Source organism: Solanum verrucosum, unplaced genomic scaffold (assembly GCF_900185275.1).
Source record: "Solanum verrucosum unplaced genomic scaffold, falcon-dt-bn FXZP01000280.1, whole genome shotgun sequence".
NCBI classification, from domain to species: Eukaryota; Viridiplantae; Streptophyta; class Magnoliopsida; order Solanales; family Solanaceae; genus Solanum; species Solanum verrucosum.
The window spans coordinates 2,765,437-2,788,907 of NW_026019982.1; the positions used below are offsets into that span (position 1 = coordinate 2,765,437).

Sequence of the window (23,471 nt, forward strand, 5' to 3'; positions counted from 1 at the left end):
ACCGTAGTACTCTTTTAACTGCTTTCCAGGAGTATGCATAAACTGCGACAATTTATTGGCAGCATAAGATATGTCAGGCTGAGTGAGGGACAAATACTGCAATTTTCCAAGGGTGCGCCTATAGCGCGTAGCATCCATAGGTGGCGAGCCATCAGCTACTCAAAGTTGTACACTGGAACACATGGGAGTGGAAACACCTTCACAATTGTCCATTTCCAGTTCAGAAAGCACTTCCAGTATGTATTTTTATTGAGAAAGAATGAGGCCATCTGGTACTTGCTTAACATCAACACCCAAGAAGTAGTTTAGATATCCAAGATCCTTCAATGAAAATCTTTTTGCCAAGAAATTGATGACGAATTTAGTCACTTGTGGACGGTCTCCAGTGATTATGATGTCATCAACGTAGACAAGCACATAAATGGTTACATCCAGATGCTTCCATACAAATAAAGAGGTGTCAGATTCTGTTCTGACAAAGTGCATTTTCAGCAGATGTTCACGCAGAGAATTATACCAAGCTCGGTGGGCTTGTTTGAGGCTATAGATAGCCTTCTTCAGTTTGCAGACATGAGTTGGAAATTGGGGATTAATAAAGCCTCGGGGTTGAGACATAAAATCTTCTTCATCCAATTTTCCGTGTAGGAAAGCATTATTGACATCAAGTTGAATCTTTTTGACCTTCTCATCTGAATCTTCATATGGTATCAGAGCAACATAAGCTCCACCGAGTTAGATCCATCTCATTCTTTTAAAGGTTTCTCATCTATGGCTCCAGTCAGTTCTGCAGTTTCTGCCACTACTCATGTGGTGGAATTTAATCCCATTGCACAGTTACCTCTCAAGATACAAGGTAACCTCAATTTTTCAGCATGGAAAGCACAACTTGTGATGCTACTAAATGGGCATCAACTCATAGGACATCTTGATGGAACCACAAGAGCTCCATCACCTACTAGTACCCAAAGTAATCTTACTGTACCAAATCCCAATTATTAGATTTGGTTCTCTCAAGATTAATTGATCCAACAAGCAATGATGGCGTCGGTCGATCCTACTATTGCACCAACTGTTGCCGCAGCACCATCTGCTAACAAAGTGTGGGAATTCCTTCACACAGCTTACGCCAACAAAAGTCATACTCGCATCTTAGCTTGCGAGATCGATTGCAAAATATCAAGAAGACTTCTAAAACCATTGCAGAATACTTGCAGGAGGTTCGTTCTCGCTCTGATACCATATGAAGATTCAGATGAGAAGGTCAAAAAGATAATAGTATTAAATCTGGAAGCAAGCCTTTAAATACAAAATATACAACTAACTGGACCTAAAGTGCAGACCACTATCTACAACCAACTGAAGCTAACAACTACCAATTCCTAAATATGCTCCAACCATCAGGATACTATAACAACTAGTAAAAACGGATAAATAAAGATAGTTAATACTCCAAGAGGTAAAGGCGTACAAATTACCAGGTTTTGGTGGATTAAGAGGGCGAACTTTTGGAAGTGGAGGTGGAGGTGGGCTCAGTGCAGGTGGTATAGGAGGAGGAGGTGGAGGAGCAGATTTCCTAGAGGAAGCGGTAATGGTGCATGAGCATTTGCACTCATCTCAGGTTTTGACAGTTCCGCATTTTATGAGGATCAGCATCATTTTACAGCAAATGCACTCTTGACATTTAGAGAAGAACCTGACAATACAAATCATAAAAATTACTGAAATGTACTGAAAAAGAATGATACAATAAGATTAATTAGCCATCATGATAAATAACAGCAAATAGACACCTGCATTCAAATTCAGAGACGGTTTCCCATCCCTTTGCCAATCATTTGGAGCTATTTCTTTCCTTTTATTCTTAACCACAGAATATCAACAGAGGTAAAAAAGGCAATTCCTGCAACAGAACATCCAGCCACTGCAGAAATTAAATAATTTTGATGCTCCTGATTATTTCCTGGAGAATTAGGACCATTTTGTGGTTTATCTGGAGGATTAACAGGCAAAGGTTTAGAACAATTGGTATGAGTTCAAAGTTTTGGAGGCTTTGCAAGAGGTTTTAGAACTGGAGAAGGAGGTTGCACAGCTAGAGGAGAGCTAGTGGGCACTTCAATAGAAGGAACTGGAGCATAAACTAGTGATACAGTTGAAGCACCTAGAGATGGAGAGAGGGTGAGAACTGCTTTAGGACCTAGAGAGGGAGAGGAAGCAGGAGACTGAACAGTTGCGGGGATTGGAGATGGAGCGAGGGGTGGAACTGGAGCACGTTTTTTGGGCAAAAGTGGTTTCTTTCTTTTTCTCAGAGCCTGTTATTTTGGCAAAAATGGATTCTTTCTCTTTCTTAGGTACCTCCTGGGAACGCTTGACAATTGTGAAAAAAGCTCTTCGTACTTGCTAAACCAAGTACTGGATGCATCGTCACTTTCAGAAACATGAATTGGAACATTTTTCCTTCTTAAGCACTGCAATAAAATCTGCTTCTCTCGGGGAGGCAAATCTTCAATATCCTTTTGTAAGGTTCTTTTTCTCAACAAAGCTATATCCTGTTTTAAGTAACTATAACGAAATTGCTAATACTCATTGGAAAATAGTAATCAAGTATCAGCAAACAAATGCATAGACATGCCAATAACAACCATAGTTGACATATAAATTAGGCAACTCATATCTAAACACATTTTATGGATACACATTGCATTCATCTCCATATGCTCTGATGCCCAATTTTAGTATTATCATTTAAGTTATATTCAAAACACGTAAAAAATTATAAATTTGTTCATTTAGAATAATTTTAGAATGCAAACTTCAAAGTTGAAGTTACATATTATTGAAGTACATTCATTTTCGTCTGAATTTGAATCATATGAATAAACTGAACATTTTTGCTAAACTTTAGTCATATATAATTTAGGCACCACATACCTAAAATTATTCAAAAATAGATAAACTTTAGTTATATATTATTGAGATGTCCTCCGAGAAACATCTTTCAGAGCTAAAATTGTTCCATAAGATGGAACTATGGTGCATAACGAAAGTATTGAAGTGTGTGATCATCTCATTTAAAAGCTTAAGTTGTTAGAGAACACACTCTTAATATTTAATTATATTCTCAAAATCATCCCATACCTTTAAAGTCTGTCTTTTTTGCACTTTTGCACCTGAATGTCCATATAATCTTATTTCCATTAGCAAATAAACAAAAAAACTAAATGTGTTGTAACGTTCTTTGATGATTATGTTCTTGTGCAGGATCAGAGTATGGGATAGGTGATTGGAGAAGAACATGAGTCATATGGATTGTAACTGCTCTCTATCCCAACACCGCATGTTGCTTTTACTTCCGTTGATTCTTCTGTATTGCTCCATAGTCAAATTGGTCATCCAAGTCTCCTAAAATTGCAAAAGATGGTTGGAGTTTATCTAGTTTATCTTTGTTAGTATGTGAGTTGTGTCTGCTTGGTAAGCACACTCATGCCTCTTTCCTAAAACGCGTTGATAACAAGGCCACCTCTATGTTTGAAATCGTTCATTCAAATTATGGGGTCCAAATCGTTTTAGTTTTTCCTAAGGCTTTTATTCTTTTGTTACTTTTATTGATGATTATTCTCAGTGCACGTGGTTATTATTAAGGAAAAGTAGATTTGAACTATTCTCTATCTATAAGAAATTCAATGCTGAAATTCGCAATCAATTTGGTATTTCCATTAAGAAGTTAATCCATGATAATGCCCGAGAATACTTCTCTACTTCTCTCTCTTCTTTATTGTCATCCCATGACAAATGCAATTGTCTTCTTGTGCACAAACTCCTCAACAAAATAGAGTTGCTAAGCAAATGAACAGACATCTAACTGAAACAGCCCGAACAATGCTCATTCACACTCATGTCTTTTTACGTTTTTGGGGTGATGTCATAATAACTGCTTGTTATTTAATCAATCGCATGCCTTCATCTATTTTGGAGTACCAAAGTCCTCACTCAGTCCTCTATCCGGACCAAAATTTGTTTCAAATTCCTCCACATTTGTTTGGTTGCACCTGTTTCGTTCATAACCTTACCCCCGAAAAAGATAAACAAAGCACAAGGCCTTTAAATATGTCTTTCTCAGGTATTCTCGTCTACAAAAAGATACCAAATGCTTTGATCCCTCTACCAATAAGTACTTGATCTCTGCATATGTTACTTTTTTCGAGACTTCTCCATATTTTTCTCCTGATACGGAAAATGAAAAGGTCATAGAAGTCCTTCCAATTCCAACAAAGCACACTTTTATTATTTAATTATATTTTTAACAAACCCACTCACGTGAGGGCGAGCCTGATTTTTTCATTGGCCAAGCACGTGGAACTTCTTTTTTATTTTCCTGGTGGCGGTGAGATTCAATCTCAGGACCTCGGTATGCTCTGATACTGAATTAAAGTGTGTGACCATCTCATCTAAAAACTTAATTTGTTAGTGAAAGCACTTTTATTATTTAATTATTTTCTCAACAGAAACAATTTAGATATCTAATCTGAGTCTACCAGAGAAAGAGCCAAATCAGGAGGGCTGAAACGAAAGGAATCCTAGAATGGCTCCATGAAATAAAAACATAGTTCAAGATGGAATGATTGTATAACAAACTATTATATGACAGTAAATTGCATTTCTAAGATGCTCAACATGTTCATAAGATAAAGTTTCAAAGAACTGATACTAAAATAGATTTATGATCTTATAAAATTGACGACTCTTTTAGACACAAGTAAATTAGAAAATGTCAGAACTTATTACATCTAACAGAGTGCAGGTAGCACATATAGAAGAAAAAGTTAGATGGCTTCCCCATGTGTTAAGACCTCCAAAATGCACTGGTTTGTAGGTTTGACAACAAGATAACTAAGATTTTAGAGGTGCACTAAGTCACACGGAGAAAAATGGTTTCAATCCTTAAGTCCTTCGAAATTCATGTAGACTTGGTTATAAACAGAACACAATCAAACCAAAAAATCTGCATGAGTTATGCCAAACAGTTGAGATTAAACTAGACAGTAGAAACCATAGAGAGATGTGTGGGAGATTTAGGAAACCCCTAATTTTCTTTTAAGACCTAATCATTCAGTATAGGAATGCAATGGACCTCAACAAAATGAATGGATATTGAGAATTCATATAATAACTGACCTCAATGGTTTCAGAATTGAAATAATAGTTGATTGAGTGATGATAAATGCAAGTGTGTAGACATGCACACACATATAAAAGGTGTATGTGTGTGTGCATTCATGCGCTGCAGAATATCTTCACTAGGAAAGAATAGAGAATCAGCAGTTAAGGGAAACACCTAAGAAGCAGTGCTTGTAAGAAAATTTTCTTATCATAATTTAAGTTCTTTTAGATTTATAGCTGGACATAAAACCTCTAGGATTGGAGAACTGTCTAGACAGGAAACAACATTGCACACTATACCAAAGGAAATATCTAGAGGAAACTGTAACTAACCCACCCCCTCCCCAAATCAACTGGTATGATAAGCTGGCATGAACAACAATTGAGAACAAAGTGAATCAACACAAGCTGCAAAAACTGAGAATGATCGCATTTAAATATATTTCCATCTGGAATAGGAAATGACTTATTACAAAGGATGTACCAGAACGTCTCCAGACATTCCACTTCAGCTGTTCCTAAGCTTGCTTCCACTATACATGGCATTATATTGTAGGAATGTGTAGGCATTTCATTGCAACCCCTTTAAAGAGCCAATCACTCCATACCACACTAACATATATAAGAAGAGACACAACGGATATCATCCAAACCAGTTCACTAGTAAAACTAAATAAGCAATAAAATGTATTAATCAACCTGAAAAACTAAATCTACCTGCGGACTAAACATAAGTACATCAACGCGAGAAGAAATTGTCTTGAGAAACAAAATCCAAAACTCCACCAAAACAGTATCACAACTTGTAGCATCGAATAGAAACATGATCCATCAGCATCTAGTTACCTCTCATTGCATCAACCACCAATCCGTAATGCTCCGCAATCAAATCTAAACGCTTCACCATCAAGGCAGCTTCATCATCCTCCAGTTTCTTCCACTTCTCCTCCAGCAGTTTAGCCTTGTCAGGAGCAATCAAACTCATCTTCTCCTTCAAAAAACTTGTTCCATTCGGGTACATTGTAAACATGCCAGACATACTTTCAAATGATGCAGCCAAACGTGGATATTCGGACTGGAAATCCTGTGGATCACCCTTAACTATATCCTCCTTAATCACCTCTTTTACAGCAACCTGATTCTCTTCTTCCGTATGTTTCTCATCATCCTTGGGTTTGCTAACTTTAGAACTTCTCTTAGGTTCAGAACTCTTCTTAGCCTCAACAGTCTTTTTAGCTTTGCCATTAGTGCTATTGGTAACAATTTCCTTAACTCCATCACTAGTTTCAGGGGCACCCCAAATTCTCTTTGAATGCTCAAAAACTAAAAAATCCTGACCCTTCATGAAAACTGGTTCCTCACCACCTTTCGCATTAGTAAAAAATTTCTTCTTTAACCTCTTTAGCTTTTCACTGAGTTGACTCTTTGAAACCTCAACCAGCAACTTCCCTCTAATGAATTCATGAAAAGCTGACATATCCGCATTAGGTTCCATACATTTTACCGTCTTGTATTCAGCAACACCTTTGAGCAGAGCAAGCTGGTCGTCATCATTCCATAGACTGCGAGGAGTAGCAGCTGATTTTTTATCCTCTTCTTCTGCAGTTTTGGGCTTCTTCCTCCCTTTCTCTTTCTGGGCCTCTTGCGGCCTCTTTCCTGCTGGTTTCGATGGGGAAGAAGCTTTGGCAGAAACAATCGGCTTAATGGTGAAATCTGATACAGAAGGGGAAGGCGGGGAATGACCCGATTTCGCTTCCAATTCAGAACCTGACCCATTCTCGCTGCCAGACTCAGAAGAAAATTGGGGTTTCTGAGAGGTTTGGACTGGTTTCTTAGTGATGGGTCTCTTCACAACTGGAGGGACTATCGTAGGTTCTTCATCCTCTTCAGTTTCTTCCCCCGAATGCTGTTCTTCTTCTTCCTGGGATTCCTCCACCTCTTCTTGTTCTTCAGAGGACGATGCAGAAGGAGGCTGGTCTACTAAGCGGGATTTGGTTTTGGGGGCCATTGTTTCTGCAAGCAAGAAGGGAGAGCTATTCGGCCGTCAGCGGTGTCAATGGTGAGTGTTGAAGCAAAGACAAAACGATAGAAAGCTCTGTGTAGGGTTTTTATATGCCTTATATAATACCTTAAAAATATAAACTCCTGTTAAATTACTATAATATTTCTAATTCAAGTTGTGATTTTTTTTGATGAGTTGTGACTTTTTTCAAAGAATTGTGATTTTTTGATGAATTGTGGCTGTTCAAATAGTTGTGACTTTTCCAAATAGTTATGACTTTTCCAAATAGTTGTGACTTATTCAATAAGTTGTTACTTTTCAAAATGATTGTGAATTTTTGGAAAGGTCATGACTTTTCAGATAAAATACAAAAAATATTTGTTCATACTGTCCTTTGTGGACTATAAATAAAGGGGTTTCCTCTCATTTTCCAACCACAATTTTTTTTATTCTTCTACTCTTCTTCTTGCATTTTAAAAAATTTCGTGTGATTTATTGTCGTTGAGTGAGTTCAAAATTTCGCGGAATATGAGGTACCACTATTCTGATGAAGTAAATTGTTCTATCCTAAGAGGATATATTCATTAACCTCGAGTACTTGATAAAAATAATTCTGATGATATAATAATTATTTTGTTGCTTAATATATACATTAGTATGTAATGTTGATGTAGTCTAAATTTATTTGTTTTTATTAACAATTTCTCTTGTGACGTAGATATATGCTTATGAATAACTTTTTCAAAAATTAATAAGCTTTTCAAGAGTTAGAGAATTGTCACGATTTATTTTTTGATGCTCAATACAAAAGAATAATTTTATTTATCAATGCTACTTATGTGATTTAGATTTACAGGAAGTTTGCTTCAAAATATTTATTACTATATAAACATTGCCCTTTTGTTTAATTGATTTACTATTTCTTAATATTTAAGTATTTTTGACGAAACAAAGTTTATATGACTTGTAATAATGCCAATTGAAATTTTTATTAGTTTATTTTTTATTGTAATCTAAATTCATTTGTTTTTGTTAACATTTTCTCTTGTGATGTAGATGTATGCTTTTGAATATCTTTTTCCAAAATTATTAAACTTCTCATGATTTAGAGAATTGTCATAGTTTGTTTTGTTGATGCCCAAGACAAAAGAATGACTTTATTTATCAATGTTACTTATGTGATTTAGATTGTCAAGAAGTTTGCTTCAAAATAGTTATTACTATATAAACATTGCCTTTTTGTTTTATTGATTTATTATTTCTTAATATTTCAATATTTTCAACGAAGAAAAGTTCATATGACTTGTAATAACGTCAGTTGATGTTTGTATTGGTTTAATTTTTATTATAGTATAAATTCATTTATTTTTGTTAACAATTTCTCTTGTGATGTAGATATATGTTTTTGAATATCTTTTCCCAGAATTATTAAACTTCTCAAGAGTTAGAGAATTGTCACGATTTATTTTTTTATGCTCAAGACAAAAGAATGACTTTATTTATCAATGTTTCTTATGTGATTTCGATTGTCAGGAAGTTTGTTTCAAAATAGTTATTACTATGTAAACATTGCCCTTTTGTTTTACTAATTTACTATTTCTTAATATTTCGATATTTTCGACGAAGAAAAATTCATATGACTTCTAATAACACCAGTGGAAGTCTATATTAGTTCAATTTTTATTATTTATTTAATAGCTAATTTTTATGAGATATATATATATATATATATATATATATATATATTTGTGTAGGTATTTATATATGTCACGAATGTATTATCAAGTTAACAAGATCTTCTAACTTCAAAATATATTATTTTAAAATTTTCCGATACTTTTTTTTAACAAAAAAAAAAACTCACAACAAATGTGAAAATATGTGAATATATATGAATCATTAAAAATTTATCATTGTCAAAATAAATTTATATTTAGTAATATGGAATAAGCATTTTCATTTTGACCCTACAGTAAATTAAAATCTAATACCTATAAAAAAAGATAGTAACATTAATTAAAAATCCTATTTATTTATGTAAGTATAAAATTTATTTGAAATTCATGTATTTCACATTAATTCTTTAGTTATAACATTATAAACTCTCTTAATTATTACAAATTATTGCAAATGTTATTCACACTCTCTTATACTCTTTAGTTATAATATTATGAATTCTCATAGTTATTACATTAATTATTTCTATCGTTCATCTTTCCTTATATTTACTTTTGACCAATAGTTTTTCATATTATTATATTGTCCATGTTTGTGATAGCACGGTGTTATTATTTTTCCTTGGACTAATCATGCTTAGTTGAATAAATTGAAAATTGTTTACAAGTATATGGACTATATCTTTGTTGGGTTTAAGATAAACAAGCGATTATATATATGATTTCACAGATAAAATATATTCTTTGATTTTATTTTTTAGTTTTTTCGGTAGAAAAAAAAAAGGAAACCTTTCTCAGTTAACTATGGACAATCAAATAACTATATTTGATTTATGTACAGAGTCAATCGAGAAGTCAAATAAGAGATCCACCCAAAGAACGTCATCTATTATGTTATAGCTTATAAAATTAAAAATAATATACAAAAATAGTTCTAAAAAATAGAATGTAGTTGTTCTCCTCATGTTCATATGACATCTAAACAAATTAAGTGGAATACACGTGCAGATCTGGTAAGATGCCAAGAAAAATACACAACAAATATCGTCTATAAGGTAATATTAGTGAGATACAACTAATTACATGATTGTACCTCATAAAATTGAAATAAGTATATACATTATTGCATTTAACTAATAAAATTTTACATTGACCATTTTGATAGGTTCATGTGAATAAGAGATATATATAATAATCCATATTGAACATTCACAAAAGAATCTGCAATATTATTTTGTGCAAAACTTATTATTCAAATCTTCACTTAAATATTCTGAATTGATAATCACGTGCAACGCACGTGTCGAAAAACTAGTTTATACAAAAAACCAATGTCTTAACATATACTTACCATTATACGAATTGTATTTTTAACACATTAATGTTGAATATATGTTATTTGTAGAAAAAAAAACTTACATCCGTTCACTTTTAGTTATCAGTTATGAAAATAGATTTTCACTTTTAATTATTTTCTAAATGGGTGTGCCAAACACAAGTAAAAGTGAACTGAGGGACTAATATTCCTTCTTCATTATTTATTTAATTGTTTTGTTGTAATGTTTATGTGTTTTTTTTTTCTATTTTTATTATTTATATGTAAATAAAAATGTAAGTAATGCAGTCAAGTAAAAATGAATGGAGGGAGTAATATCCCTTCTTCATTATATATTTAATCATTTTGTTGTAATGTTTCCGTGTTTTTTTCTTTCTATTTCACTATTTATATGTAAATACAAATATAAGTAATGCAGTCAAGTTTAATAATTTTTATATAGCTTGATAATATTGAGAATAAATATACGAAATATAAAAAAAAACAAAATGGATAATTAAAAATTCAAATAAAAACATCTACCTAAGGTCAACAATTCTAAAAAAAATAATTAATTAAATGAATTTATTATAATATCATACAATTTTTAAAAAATATATATAAAAATATGAAAATTATTACTAATTTTGCATATAATTTTTTATTAGAAGAACAAACTTTTCTAGAGGAAAGACCACAGAAGTGCTTGAGCTCCCCTACCTTAATGTCATACATAAGAGAAGAATAGACCTTGTAAGAGAAAAATTCTACGTCAAATTTCAGCATCCACATTTCTTCTCTCTACCGTTCAACTCATCGAATTTTAGCATCCAAAAAAATCACGAAGGTACACTCAGTTTCTTTCCTTCCTATTTTTCTTTATTGTTTCCTTCCCGCAACCACCCCGTTTGCCATCCCTACCGCTTATCCGTTTGGAGTTTTTATTCTTTAGAATTAATCTATGATCTTGTGCTTGATGCTTCGGGTGGTGTTTCAAGTTAAAAGTGTTAAAAATACAATTCGTACAATTGGATAATTACTTTCCCCAATTTGGACATCTATTCCACATGAGTTTTATGTGGAATGGGAATAGTCGGAGGATGACTGAATAATCACGCCTTATTCATGATTCTTAATCGAAATAAATATTCTTTCAAAATGTGATTTGTCATTTTTAATCAAATCTATGTAAATTCGAAAAAAATATATCAAGTACTGAATACAGTGAGGAAACACCGTAACCTGAGACAACCCCTCAGTTGAAAAGAGACCTATTACTCAAAAACCAATTAAAACCCCACATAAACCCCAATCTTCATTAGAGTCCGGAATAAAAAAATGGGTCAAGATCTAAATCGGAAGCGGAATCAGGTCATTCCATGTCTTCCTCTTCTGCATCAAACTTCACAGACAAGTCGAGTGTTCCTGCAAAAGTTTTTGCCCCATCCAAATGAACAACAAAGAGGCCGCAAGAGACCTAGAAAGAGAGAGGGAGGAAGAAGCCCATGATTGCAAAAGAAGAGGAGAAAAAAAATCATTTGCTACTCCTCGTAGTCTATGGAGCGATGACGACTAACTTGCTCTACTCAAAGGTATTGTTGAATACAAGGCGGTGAAAGGTATGAAACATATTGTCAATATGTATGCTTTTCATGAATTCATAAGGGGGAAGTTGTTATAGGTTGAAGTTTCAAAGAGTCAACACGGTGACAAGGTAATGAGGTTAAAGAAGAAATTTTTGACTTGTGTGAAAGATGGTGAGGAGCTAGTTTTCACGAAGGGTCGGGATCTTTTAGTTTTTAAGCATTCAAAGAGGATTTGGGGTGCCCTTGGAACTAGTAATGGAGTTAAGGAGATTGTTACCAATAGCATTAATGGCAAAGCTAAAAACATTGTTGAGGTTATGAAAAGTTTTGAACCTAAGAAAAGTGGTGAGGAACTCGAGATAGTCCCTCATGTTAAAAAGAGACCAATTACTCAAAAATTAGTTCAAACCCTATAGAACCCTAATCTTCTTCTGATTTCGAAAGCGAAGATGGGTCAGGATCCGAATCCGTATCTGAAGCGGAATTAGGTCATTCCCTGCCTTCCTTTTCTTCATCAGACTTCACAATTAAGCCGCGTGCTGTTACAAAAGTTGTAGCCCCATTGAAACCAACATCAAAGAGGTTGCAAGAGACCCATAAAGAGAAAGGGAAGAAGAAGCCCAAGTTTGCAGAAGAAGTCGTATCAATAAGTAGAAAATTTTATAAAATTACTTACCATATTCTTAGATTATGTATATTTTGAATATGAATGTCTATTCCTTAAAAAAAAAAATTGGTCATTTATGTATCACTTGAATGAGCTTATTAATTTATATAGTTTGAACATTGAAGTAATGATATCATTTGATCATGCTGGGGAAATCCGACTCATTAAAATGTGGTCACACAAAACTCGGGCTAACCCTAGTTAATATCAAGGCACTACTAAAAAACTGTGAATACCGACCTCAAAACTACCGACCTCCAATGGAAGTCAGTAATTTCTGACTTCCGATGGGTCTCGGGGAAAAGACGTTCGGCTTAGCCTCCTACCTTGATTAGTGTAGTTAACGGGCTAAATGTGCCGTATAGAGTTTATAGGTTGAATTTCATTCTCTTTTAATTTGTAATAATAGCATTAACATTTACATTTAATAGAACCAATTGTTGCCAAATTTTAAAAATAGTCGTAGCTAAAAATATATATATATACAAATAACATATACAAGATATACATAAATACACAAATAAAATTATTTTGATATGTCTATATATTTTTAAATGATATTTGCTAATATTATTTTTCAAGTATTTGCATTATTTGTTATTGCAAATAAAATTATCTGGTATGTTAATATATGTTTAAGTTATGTATATTTGTTAACAAACCTTTTAAATTATTGTATTTTTTGTATTTTGGAAATAACATTGAATTTTGATGTGTCAATATATGTGAGTAATATTTGTTGATATTATTTATAAATTATTTTATTCGAACAAGACAAACAAATATTACTAAAAATAAATTCAATAACTCAATGAGACCTTTAATTTATGAATAGCTAAATTGTAAATTCCAATAGAAAACTGACAAAATTATAATATATTTTTTCTCAAATTTCTAAACTGAAATTAGGAAAAGGAGATTTAATTTTACACAACTACAAACTTATTTAGTGAAATTTTTGAAGTGGGATTTGGAGAGAATAAAATGTACACATTCTTATCTCTACCTTGTAAATGTAAAAAGAATGTTTCAGATATACCCCTAAATTAAATTAAACAAATCAAATATTTCAAAAAAATTATATAAAGAAACAAGTATTTACTTTCGCAAACTTGTCAATTCAGAGCTTAATTAACTATGTTGAATGTTGATTTATATGAGATTTGGAGAGTTTATAACTGTTGCTTAAATCTTCAATTTTAAATCTACATATTTTAATTTTTTTTCTTTTCAATTCCTCTATATAAATATATTAGGATAGATTGACAAATTTTTCATAGTCAATATCTTGGAGACATGGAGTTGATTGTATCAGTGGAACTACAAGTGATATTATTTATTTAAGTTCTTCGTCTTCTCGTAGATTGTATGATATTTGCTTTGATCTAATCCAATCTCTAAAACAAAATAGAACATTTATGGCATTGCTCTCCAATAAGTATATGTTATTTCTGAGCTGCTTTCTTTATTGGCTAATTAAATGTGATTTTTGATGCCACAGTTGGTATTAAAATATCTAACACAACTATAGTTATTGTTAACTGTACCAATTATAATCTTCTATTATTCCTCCATCAATTCAATGTGCTAATAAAGACGATGATGAAGTTGATACAAATATTGCCTATAAATATAATGAATCGAAGACTTCTATGAGGATTATAATTAAAAACTTTTCTTTGAGAATGAAATCATAATAAAGGTTATATTTTTATTTTATGCTTTTGATCATAAACTTCTTCTGTTGTCACATTAATCTGAATATATTGTGATGTTTGGTCATAGGATGAGGAAGCTTTTCTTCGATCATCTTTCCCTTGGTCTCCTGGTATATATTCAAACAAAGAATCCATCATCTCCTCATTAAACATGTAATAAAACTCAGCAATCAGAATGGTAAAAACAGAAACAGAAACAGTTAAACTCTCGCAGGAGCAAAGTGAATAGCAAGATCAGTGCAAAGCTTACTGGAACGAACCGGCTTTTATTTCATGCCAAACCATAGAGTGGTCAGGGTTAGCAAGAAACTTGTCCCAAAAGAATGGTTTTAATTTTGTTTTAGGAGCATCAGATTCACCCAATGAGTCACTTCTCCCGGTCTCTGAAGAACGTCCTCTCTGATGTGCTCCAAGAGGTAAAGGCTTTGGCAAATTACCAGGTTTTGGTGGAGGGCGAACTTTTGGAAGTGGAGGTGGGCTCAGAGAAGGTGGTTTAGGAGGAGGAGGAGGTGGAGGTGGAGGAACAGATTTCCTGGAGGAAGCGATAATGGTGCATTCATCTCAGGTTTTGACAGTTCCACGTCTGCTTCGGAAGATTTATGAGGATCAGCATCATTTACAGCAGATGCACTCTTGACATTTAGAGAAGAACCTGACAATACAAATTTATTGAAATGTAATGATACAATGAGATTAATTAACCATCATGATAAATAGCAGCAAATAGACACCTGCATTCAAATTCAGAGACGGTTTCCCATCCCTTTGCCCATCATGTGGAGCTATTTCTTTCCTTTTATTCTTAACCACAGAATATCAACAGAGCTGAAAAGGCAATTCCTGCAACAGAACATCCAGCCACTGCAGCAATTAAATAATTTCGATCCTAGGAACACTTGACAATTGTGAAAAAAGCTCTTCACTATCAGAGTTCTCACTCAGTCCTCTATCCGGACCAAAATTTGTTTTTCCCCTTCCTCCACGTTTGTTTGGTTGCACCTATTTTGTTCATAACCTTACCCCTGAAAAAGATAAACTTCAACACAAGGCCTTTAAATGTGTCCTTCTAGGGTATTCTCGTCTACAAAAAGGTTACAAATGCTTTGATCCCTCTACTAATAAGTACTTAACCTCTGCAGATGTTACTTTTTTCGAGACTTCTCCGTATTTTTCTCCTAATACGGAAATTAAGAAGGCCATAACAGTCCTTTCCATTCAATTATTCCAACCCACCTCCACCTCCAACTCTTAAGGTCTATTCCCGGTGACCTCAACCTCCTTATGAACTTGCTAATCCAGTTGGTATTTCTAACTCCTTATTATTTAATAATATTCTCAACACGCCCCCTCACATGCGTGTGGGCGGGCCTAATTTTTTCATGGGTCAAGCACGTGAAAAATCTTTTTGATTTTTGGGTGGTAGTGAGATTGAATCTCAGGACCTCTGCCTACACGGATACCATATTGAAATCTGTGACCATCTCATCTAAAAATTTAAGCTGTTAAAGAAAGCACACTCTTATCATTTAATTATATTCTCAACATAAACAATTTAGATATCTATTCTAAGTCTACCAGGAAAAAGGTACGACAGAGAGAGCCAAATAAGGAGGGCTGAAACGAATAGAATCCTAGAACGGTTCCATGCGATAAAAACATAGTTCAATGATTGTGTAACAGACCATTATACGGCAGTAAATTGCATTTCTAAGATGCTCAACATGTTCATAAGATAAAAGCTGTCAAAAAACCGATATTAAAACAGATTTATGAGCTTATAAAACCGGACAACCCTTTTAGACACAAGTAAATTGGAAATGTCAGTACTTATTACATCTAGCAGAGTGCAGGTAGCACATATAGAAGATAAAGTTAGATGGCTTCCCCATGTGTTAAGACCTCCAAAATGCACTGGTTTATAGGTTTGACAGCACAATAACTAAGATTTTTAAGAGGTGAACTAAGTCGCACGGAGAAAACATTTTCAATCCCTAAAGTCTTTTGAAATCCATGTAGACTTGGTTAATAACAGAAGACAATCAAACCAAGAGATCTACATGAGTTATGCCAAACAATTGAGATTAAACTAGTCAGTAGATACCATAGAGAGATGTGTAGGAGATTTAGGAAACCCCTAATTTGTCTTTTAAGACCTAATTATTCAGTATAGGAATGCAATGAACCTGAACAAAACGAATGGATATTGAGTATTCATATAATAACTGACCTCAATGGTTTCAGAATTGAAATATAGTTGATTGAATGTTGATAAATGCAAGCGTGTAGACATGCACACACATATAAAAGGTTCTGTGAGCATTCAAGCGCTGCAGAATATCTTCACTAGGAAAGAATAGAGAATAAGCAGTTAAAGGAAACACCTAAGTAGCAGTGCCTGTAAGAAAAAATTCTATCATAGTTTAAGTTCTTTTAGATTTATAGCAGGACTTAAACCTCTAGGATAGGACAACTGTCTAATTAGGAAACAACATTGCACTCTATATCAAAGGAAATATCTAGAGGAAACAGTAACTAACCCACCACCCCTTCCCCAAATCAATTAACTGGTATGATAAGCTGGCATGAACAACAATTGAGAACAAAGTGAATCAACACAAGCTGCAAAAACTGAGAAAGTAGCATTTAAATATATTTCCATCTGGAATAGGAAATGCCATATTAAAAAGGATGAACCAGAAGCAACACAGCGGATATCATCCAAACCAGTTCACTAGTAAAACTAAATAAGCAATAAAATGTATTAATCAACCTGATAAACTAAATCTTCCTCGCGGACTAAACATAAGTACATCAACACGAGAAGAAATTGTCTTGAGAAACAAGACTACATGAAACAAAATCTAAAACTCCACCGAAACAGTATCAGAACTTGTAGCACTGAATAAAACATGATCCATCAGCATCTAGTTACCTCTCATTGCATCAACCACCAATTTGTAATGCTCCGCAATCAAATCTAAGCGCTTCACCATCAAGGCAGCTTCGTCATCCTCCAGTTTCTTCCACTTCTCCTCCAACACTTTAGCCTTGTCAGTAGCAATCAAACTCATGTTCTCCTTCAAAAAACTTGTTCCATTCGGATACATTGTAGACATGCCAGCCATAGATGCAGCCAAACGTGGATATTTGGACTGGAAATCCTGTTGATCACCCTTAACTATATCCTCCTTAACCAACTCTTTTACAACAACCTGTTTTTCTTCTTCCTTATGTTTATGCAAAAGTTGTTGACCCATTGAAACCAGCAGCAAAGAGGCGGCAAGAAACCTAGAAAGAGAAAGGGAGGAAGAAGCCTGAGATTGCAGAAGAAGTTGTATCAATAAATAGAAGATTTAATAAAATTACTTACCATATTCTTAGATTACGTATATTTTGAATATAAATGTCTATTCCATAATTTTTATTGGTCATAAATGAAATTATTAATTCTTATAGTTCGAACATTGAAGTAAGGATATCATCCAGTCAAGCTGGGACAATCTGATTCACAAAAATGTGGTCACATTGTACTCGAGCTAACCGTAGCTAATGTTAAGGGGTGCGAATGGGGCTGGGGGAAAGGATGTTCGTCTTAGAATCATACCTTTGTTAGTGTAGTTAACGGGCTAAATGGGCCAGATTGGATTCACAGTTTGGATTTCCTGTTCTTTTAATTTATAATAGTAGCATTGACATTTACATTTAATAGAACCAGTTGTTTAGTTCTTGTCAAATTTTAAAAATGAGTCACTACTCAAAAAAAAATATATACATACAAATAACATATACAAGATATACATAAATAGCCCCCAACGACTAGCTCGAGTGGCAAAAGGTGGAGGATTTGTGGCTTAGGTCGCAGGTTCAAGCCCCACACCAAGCAAAGCGAAGCCTGGTATTTAAGTGGAGAAGGGTAGAGGGGCGGGCCCATTATCACCGAGTTTAGAAGGCTGTGATTGGTCCAAAGAGCGGGTCATAGATGAATTTCTCGGTTATCAAAACATATATATATATATATATATATATATATATATATATATATATATATATAAGTGGAGAAGGGTAGAGGAGCGGGCCCATTATCCACCGAGTTTAGAAGGCTGTGATTGGTCCAAAGGGCGGGTCATAGACGAATTTCTCGGTTATAAAAAAAAAGAAAGTAAAAATAAAATAAAATAAATAAAAATAAATATATATATATATATATAAAATCATTTTGATATGTCTATATATGTTTAAATAATATCTGTTAACATTATTTTCAAAATATTGTAGTGTTCGAATTTTGAAAGTAAAATTATTTATGTATGTTAATTCTTTTGGTCTAAACAAGATACATGTTTTGACCTTTTATATGTCAATATATGTTTAAGTAATATTTGTTAATATTATTTTTCAAGTATTATTATTTTGATATTGAAAATAAAATTGAACTTTGTATGTTAATATATGTTTAAGTTTATATTTGCTGGGGTTTGGTCGCCTGAGATTCCCGAGCCTCGTGATGGTGTTGGTTTTTGCACAACGCCTTTAGAATGAAAGATGACACAAATCAGCCCCAACTGTCGCCAAAATTTGACACGATGATTTGACGTTTCTCACCAATGCTCTAATATCATGTGAGAAATAGAATATTATTGAATTGTGTATCTACATTATTACACTGAGACTCTAGTTATAGACACTACATTAGACTCCTTTAACAATTAGGATTCCTATTCCTATTCTAAATAGGATTTTATTACTTATTCCTATTCTAACACTCGCTCTCAAGCTGGTGCATACAAATCATATGTGCCTAGCTTGTTTCAGATATAATTAATACGAAGATCGGTGAGGGACTTTGTGAAAATATCTACAAGCTAATCATTTGACTTCAAAATTTCATACCAATATCTCCTAAGAGTATCTTTTCTTTGACAAAGTGACAGTCAATCTCAATATACTTAGTCCTTCCATGAAACACTGGATTTGATGTGATATGAAGGGATGCTTGATTATCACACACAAGTTGCATCTAACTGATTTCGCCAAATTTTAGCTCTCTCAGCAACTGTTTGATCCAAACTAGCTCACAAGTTGTTGCAACCATTGCTCGATATTCTGATTCTGTACTAGATCGAGACCACACTTTGTTTCTTATTCTTCTACGACACCAAATTACCTCTTACTAAAACACAATATCCAGATGTCGAACGTCTATGAGAGGGTGATCCTGACCAATCAGCGTATGTATATCCAGTGATATGCTCATGGCCTTGATCCTCGAAGAGTAGTTCTTTACCAGGAGTAGATTTCATATATCGCAAAATACGAACAACTACATCCCATGACTATCACAAGGGGAAGTCATAAACTGACTTACAACACTCACAAGGAAAGAAATGGTAGGTCTAGTCACTGTAAGATAATTCAACTTTCCAACCAGTCGTTTATAACTTTCAGGATTACTAAGTGGCTCCCACTGTCCTAGAAGGAATTTAACATTTGGATCCATATGAGTGTCAATGGGTCTACATCCCATCATTTCGGCTTTTCAAGAATGTCTACGACATACTTGTATTGAGAAATAACAATACCTAATCTAGACTGAGCAATCTCAAAACCTAAAAAATAGTTCAATCTGCCTAACATCTATCTCGTACTGTGGTCCTGCAAGAGAGAAAAATCATCAAAAAATGTTATGCCACAATGTAGGGCACGTGTCAAACGACTAACAGATGCCAGATTAAAAGAGAACCAGGGATATAAAGAACATAGTCGAGAGTGACAAAAGATAGGAGTTCAGCTTTTGAAACCCTTTTTGGTTTTGTTTGGATCCCATTGGCTAAAGTAATAAGAGGAAGAGATTGTGAATAAATAATATCAGACAAAAGTGATTTGGTACCAGAAATATGATCTGAAGCGCCCGAGTCCATTACCCTTAATCCAAGAGAACTAGATTGTGAAACACAAGCAAAAGAATTATCCACAACAGAAAGATTAGGTTGAGCAACCGAAGCCACTAGCGGAGGTGTCTGCTTACTTGCTCGATATTGAAAGAACGCATTATATTTTGTCTGAGCAATATGAGCATTATTGGATGGTCGATCAAGCTAAGCAACAAATGATACTTGTGGAGATGTGTGCTTACCTGCTCAATTTTGAAAGAGCTCATTATATTCCTTGAGAGTAATGGGATCATAGCTGGGTGGTGGACCATGCAAAGTATAACTTATGTCATGAGTGTGTCCAAGTTCATGAAAATAACTACACTAGGATCAATGTTTCCCAAAACGTTCTCCTCCTCGCCGATTGTCCATACACTAATATGTTCATTTTTCTATGGTTTGAGATGCGAGAATAGAGGAGTCAACAGTGGGTGATTAAACTACTTTGTGACTAGGAGACGCAACAAGACGAAGTAGACAAGGGAATAATTCATCAATTGTAGGAACGATAGGACTAGCTAGAATCTGGTCACGCACAGAATTGTGGTCCGTAGGGAGTCCAGCAAGTGTAAGATATAGAAATAATGTATGTCTATGCTCTTGCTGCTTTTCCACGTTTGTAGTGACTAGCCTCAACGTTTCAAATTCCTCCATGATTGCTTGTACCTGTCCCAAGTAAGTAGACATATCAGATTCTTGTTTCTTTAAGTTGGTCATTCAAGATATCACATCATAGATCTAGATATGTCATTAGTGTATAAAGCACGTGCTTTTTCCCAATCAGATTCTTGTTTCTTTAAGTTGGTCATTCAAGATATCACATCATAGATCTAGATATGTCATTAGTGTATAAAGCACGTGCTTTTTCCCAAACTGAATAACATGTCTCGAATGGGTGAAACAAGGGAATCAACTTTGAAACAATAGAGAGTCATACTGCATAATTGATCATCCATGTTCTCCCATTATGCTTTGACTTTTGCATCTTCATCACTAGATTGTCTTTCCATCTACCACACAAGCATTGTTTGTTAAGTGATCTTGAACACCTTGACCCCTGCACCACGACTCAACTAAGGAAGCCCAAGCCAAATAGTTTGAACTTACCATTAAGGGTTCTAAAGTAGTTATAGGGCTTGAACTTCCAATACCCATATTTTTTAAGCCAGAAACATCACACCCAAAAGGCATTTTTCTAAATTTGACTTAAAAATAGTAAGATTTGCTGGAAACTGCTAGAGTTTGCCTATAGTGCCTGTAAGTTCTAAAAAATTCCGATTTCGCTGGGAGCTTGCCAGAAACAACCTGGAAATCGCCAGAAAACCTAATTCCAGTTATCAGATCCGGAGAAAACTGGATGGGTTTTGATCGGAAATACTGGATGACCCCAACAGAAGAAAAACAACTCGAAATAAATGACCGGAGCAGCCCTCCGCGCTAGTGCGTGATTCAGATTGCGCCGGAAAACTTCCACCTTCAAACGGCATGTGAGAATGCGTGAGGGGTTGTTTTCCGATGGTTTTGGCTGGGGTTTGGTCGCTTGAGCTTCTCGAGCCTCGTGATGGTGTTGATTTTCGCACAACACCTTTAGAACAAAAGATGACACAAATCAGCCTCAACTGTCGCCGGAATTTGACACGCTGACTTAAAGTTTCTCACCAATGCTCTAATACCATGTGAGAAATAGAATTTACTGAATTGTGTATATACATTATAACATTGAGACTCTATTTATAGACACTACATTAGACTCTTTCAACGATTAGATTCTTATTCCTTTTCCTATTTGTATTCCTATTCTAAGGAGGATTGTATTACTTATTCCTATTCTAACAAGAACAAAATGAATCAAATCATACGTATAGTGTATACATGATACCAACTAGTCGGGATCATATTGATGTTATATTTACTCAGGTGGTTGCCAAGAGCCTATTAGTTTTATTAGAGACATAGATATCACGTAGGGTCAATGTGAGACGGACGGTCCTCTAGTATTAGATAATCCAAAAACCGTCCTTTAGGATAAAATATTAAGTACTGGAGTGAAATGGACCAAAATGGAATTTCTAACAGGATTCATAAAGCCACCATAAGGGGGGGAGAGAGAGAGAGAGAGAGATTTACCCTCCTCGAGAGCATCATAAACTTCTTCTGTTGTCACATTTAAGACTTTGAGGAGAATTGCTAGATTTCGTGATTTCTTAAGATCAATAATCTCAATGTACTGTGAAGTTTGATCAAAGGATGAGGAAGCTTTTCTTCGATCATTTTTCCCTTGGTCTCCTGGTCAATATCCAAACAAAGAATCCATCATCTCCTCATTAAACCTGTTATAAAATTCAGCAATCAGAAAGATAAAAACAGAAACAGTTAAACTCTCGCAGGAGCAAAGTGAATAGCAAGATCAGTGCGAAGCTTACTAGAACAAGCTGGCTTTTATTTCAAGCCAAACCATAGGTGTTCAGGGTTAGCAAGAACCTTGTCCCAAAAGAATGGTTTTAATTTTGCTTTAGGAAGCATCAGATTCACCCAATGAGTCACTTCCCCCGGTCTCAGAAGAATGCCTTCTCTGATGTGCTCCAAGAGGTAAAGGCTTTGGCAAATTACCAGGTTGTGGTGGATTAGGAGGGAAAATTTTTGGAGGTGGAGGTGGGCTCGGAACAGGTGGTTTAGGAGGAGGAGAACCAGGAGGGACCAGGATGTGGAGGTGCAGATTTTCCAGGAGGAAGTGGTATTGGTGCATGAGCATTTGCATTCATATCAGGTTTTGACAGTTCCACATCGGCTTCAGAAGATTTATGAGGATCAGCATCATTTACAGCAGATGCACTCTTGACATTTAGAGAAGAACCTGACAATACAAATTAATGAAATGTAATGATACGATGAGATTAATTAACCATCATGATAAATAGCAGCAAATAGACACCTGCACTTGAATTCAGAGGCGGTTTCCCATTCATTTGGAGCTGTTTCTTTCCTTTTATTATTAACACAGAATATCAACAGAGCTAAAAAGGCAATTCCTGCAACCGAACATCCAGCCACTGCAGCAATTAAATAATTTCGATGCTCTTGATTATTTCCCGCAGAATTAGGACCATTTTGTGGTTTATCTGGAGGATTAACAGGCAAAGGTTTAGAAGAATTGGTGTGAGTTAGAAGTTTTGGAGGCTTTGCAGGAGGTTTTACAACTGGAGAAGGAGGCTGCACAGCTGGAGGAGAGCTAGTGGGCACTTCAATTGAAGGAACTGGAGCATAAACTGGTGATACAGTTGCAGGACCTGGAGATGGAGCAAGGGTTGGAACTGCTGCAGGACCTGGAGAGGGAGTGGGAGACTGAACAGTTGCAGGGATTGGAGATGGAGCGAGGGATGAAACTGGAGCACATTTTTTTGGCAAAGATGGTTTCTTTCT

At 34.7% G+C, this 23,471-nt stretch overlaps 3 protein-coding genes and 1 pseudogene across 4 annotated transcripts in view; all 4 read right to left on the reverse strand.

The window, feature by feature from the left end:
• The window catches only part of LOC125817751 (STOREKEEPER protein-like), a 33,926-nt gene extending 16,685 nt beyond the window's left edge, over positions 1 to 17,241 (reverse strand). Inside the window, exon 1 of the mRNA XM_049497299.1 lies at positions 17,054 to 17,241. Coding sequence (XP_049353256.1) covers positions 17,054 to 17,237 — 184 coding nt within the window. The 5' untranslated portion in view covers positions 17,238 to 17,241. The remainder of the gene's footprint in view (positions 1 to 17,053) is intronic.
• Positions 1 to 23,471, reverse strand: part of LOC125817712 (formin-like protein 5) — a 67,624-nt pseudogene that overhangs the window by 43,999 nt on the left and 154 nt on the right.
• The window catches only part of LOC125817746 (formin-like protein 3), a 62,479-nt gene that overhangs the window by 18,235 nt on the left and 20,773 nt on the right, over positions 1 to 23,471 (reverse strand). The window lies entirely within an intron of this gene.
• LOC125817748 (STOREKEEPER protein-like) lies at positions 5,932 to 7,167 on the reverse strand. Its single transcript, XM_049497297.1, has one exon. The coding sequence runs from the start codon at positions 7,163 to 7,165 to the stop codon at positions 5,996 to 5,998; it is 1,170 nt and encodes a 389-aa protein (XP_049353254.1). The 5' UTR covers positions 7,166 to 7,167; the 3' UTR covers positions 5,932 to 5,995.

Bases quoted from the DNA above. Each gene is read 5' to 3' on its own strand.
- LOC125817748 (XM_049497297.1), bottom strand. From the start codon at position 7,165: ATGGCCCCCAAAACCAAATCCCGCTTAGTAGACCAGCCTCCTTCTGCA.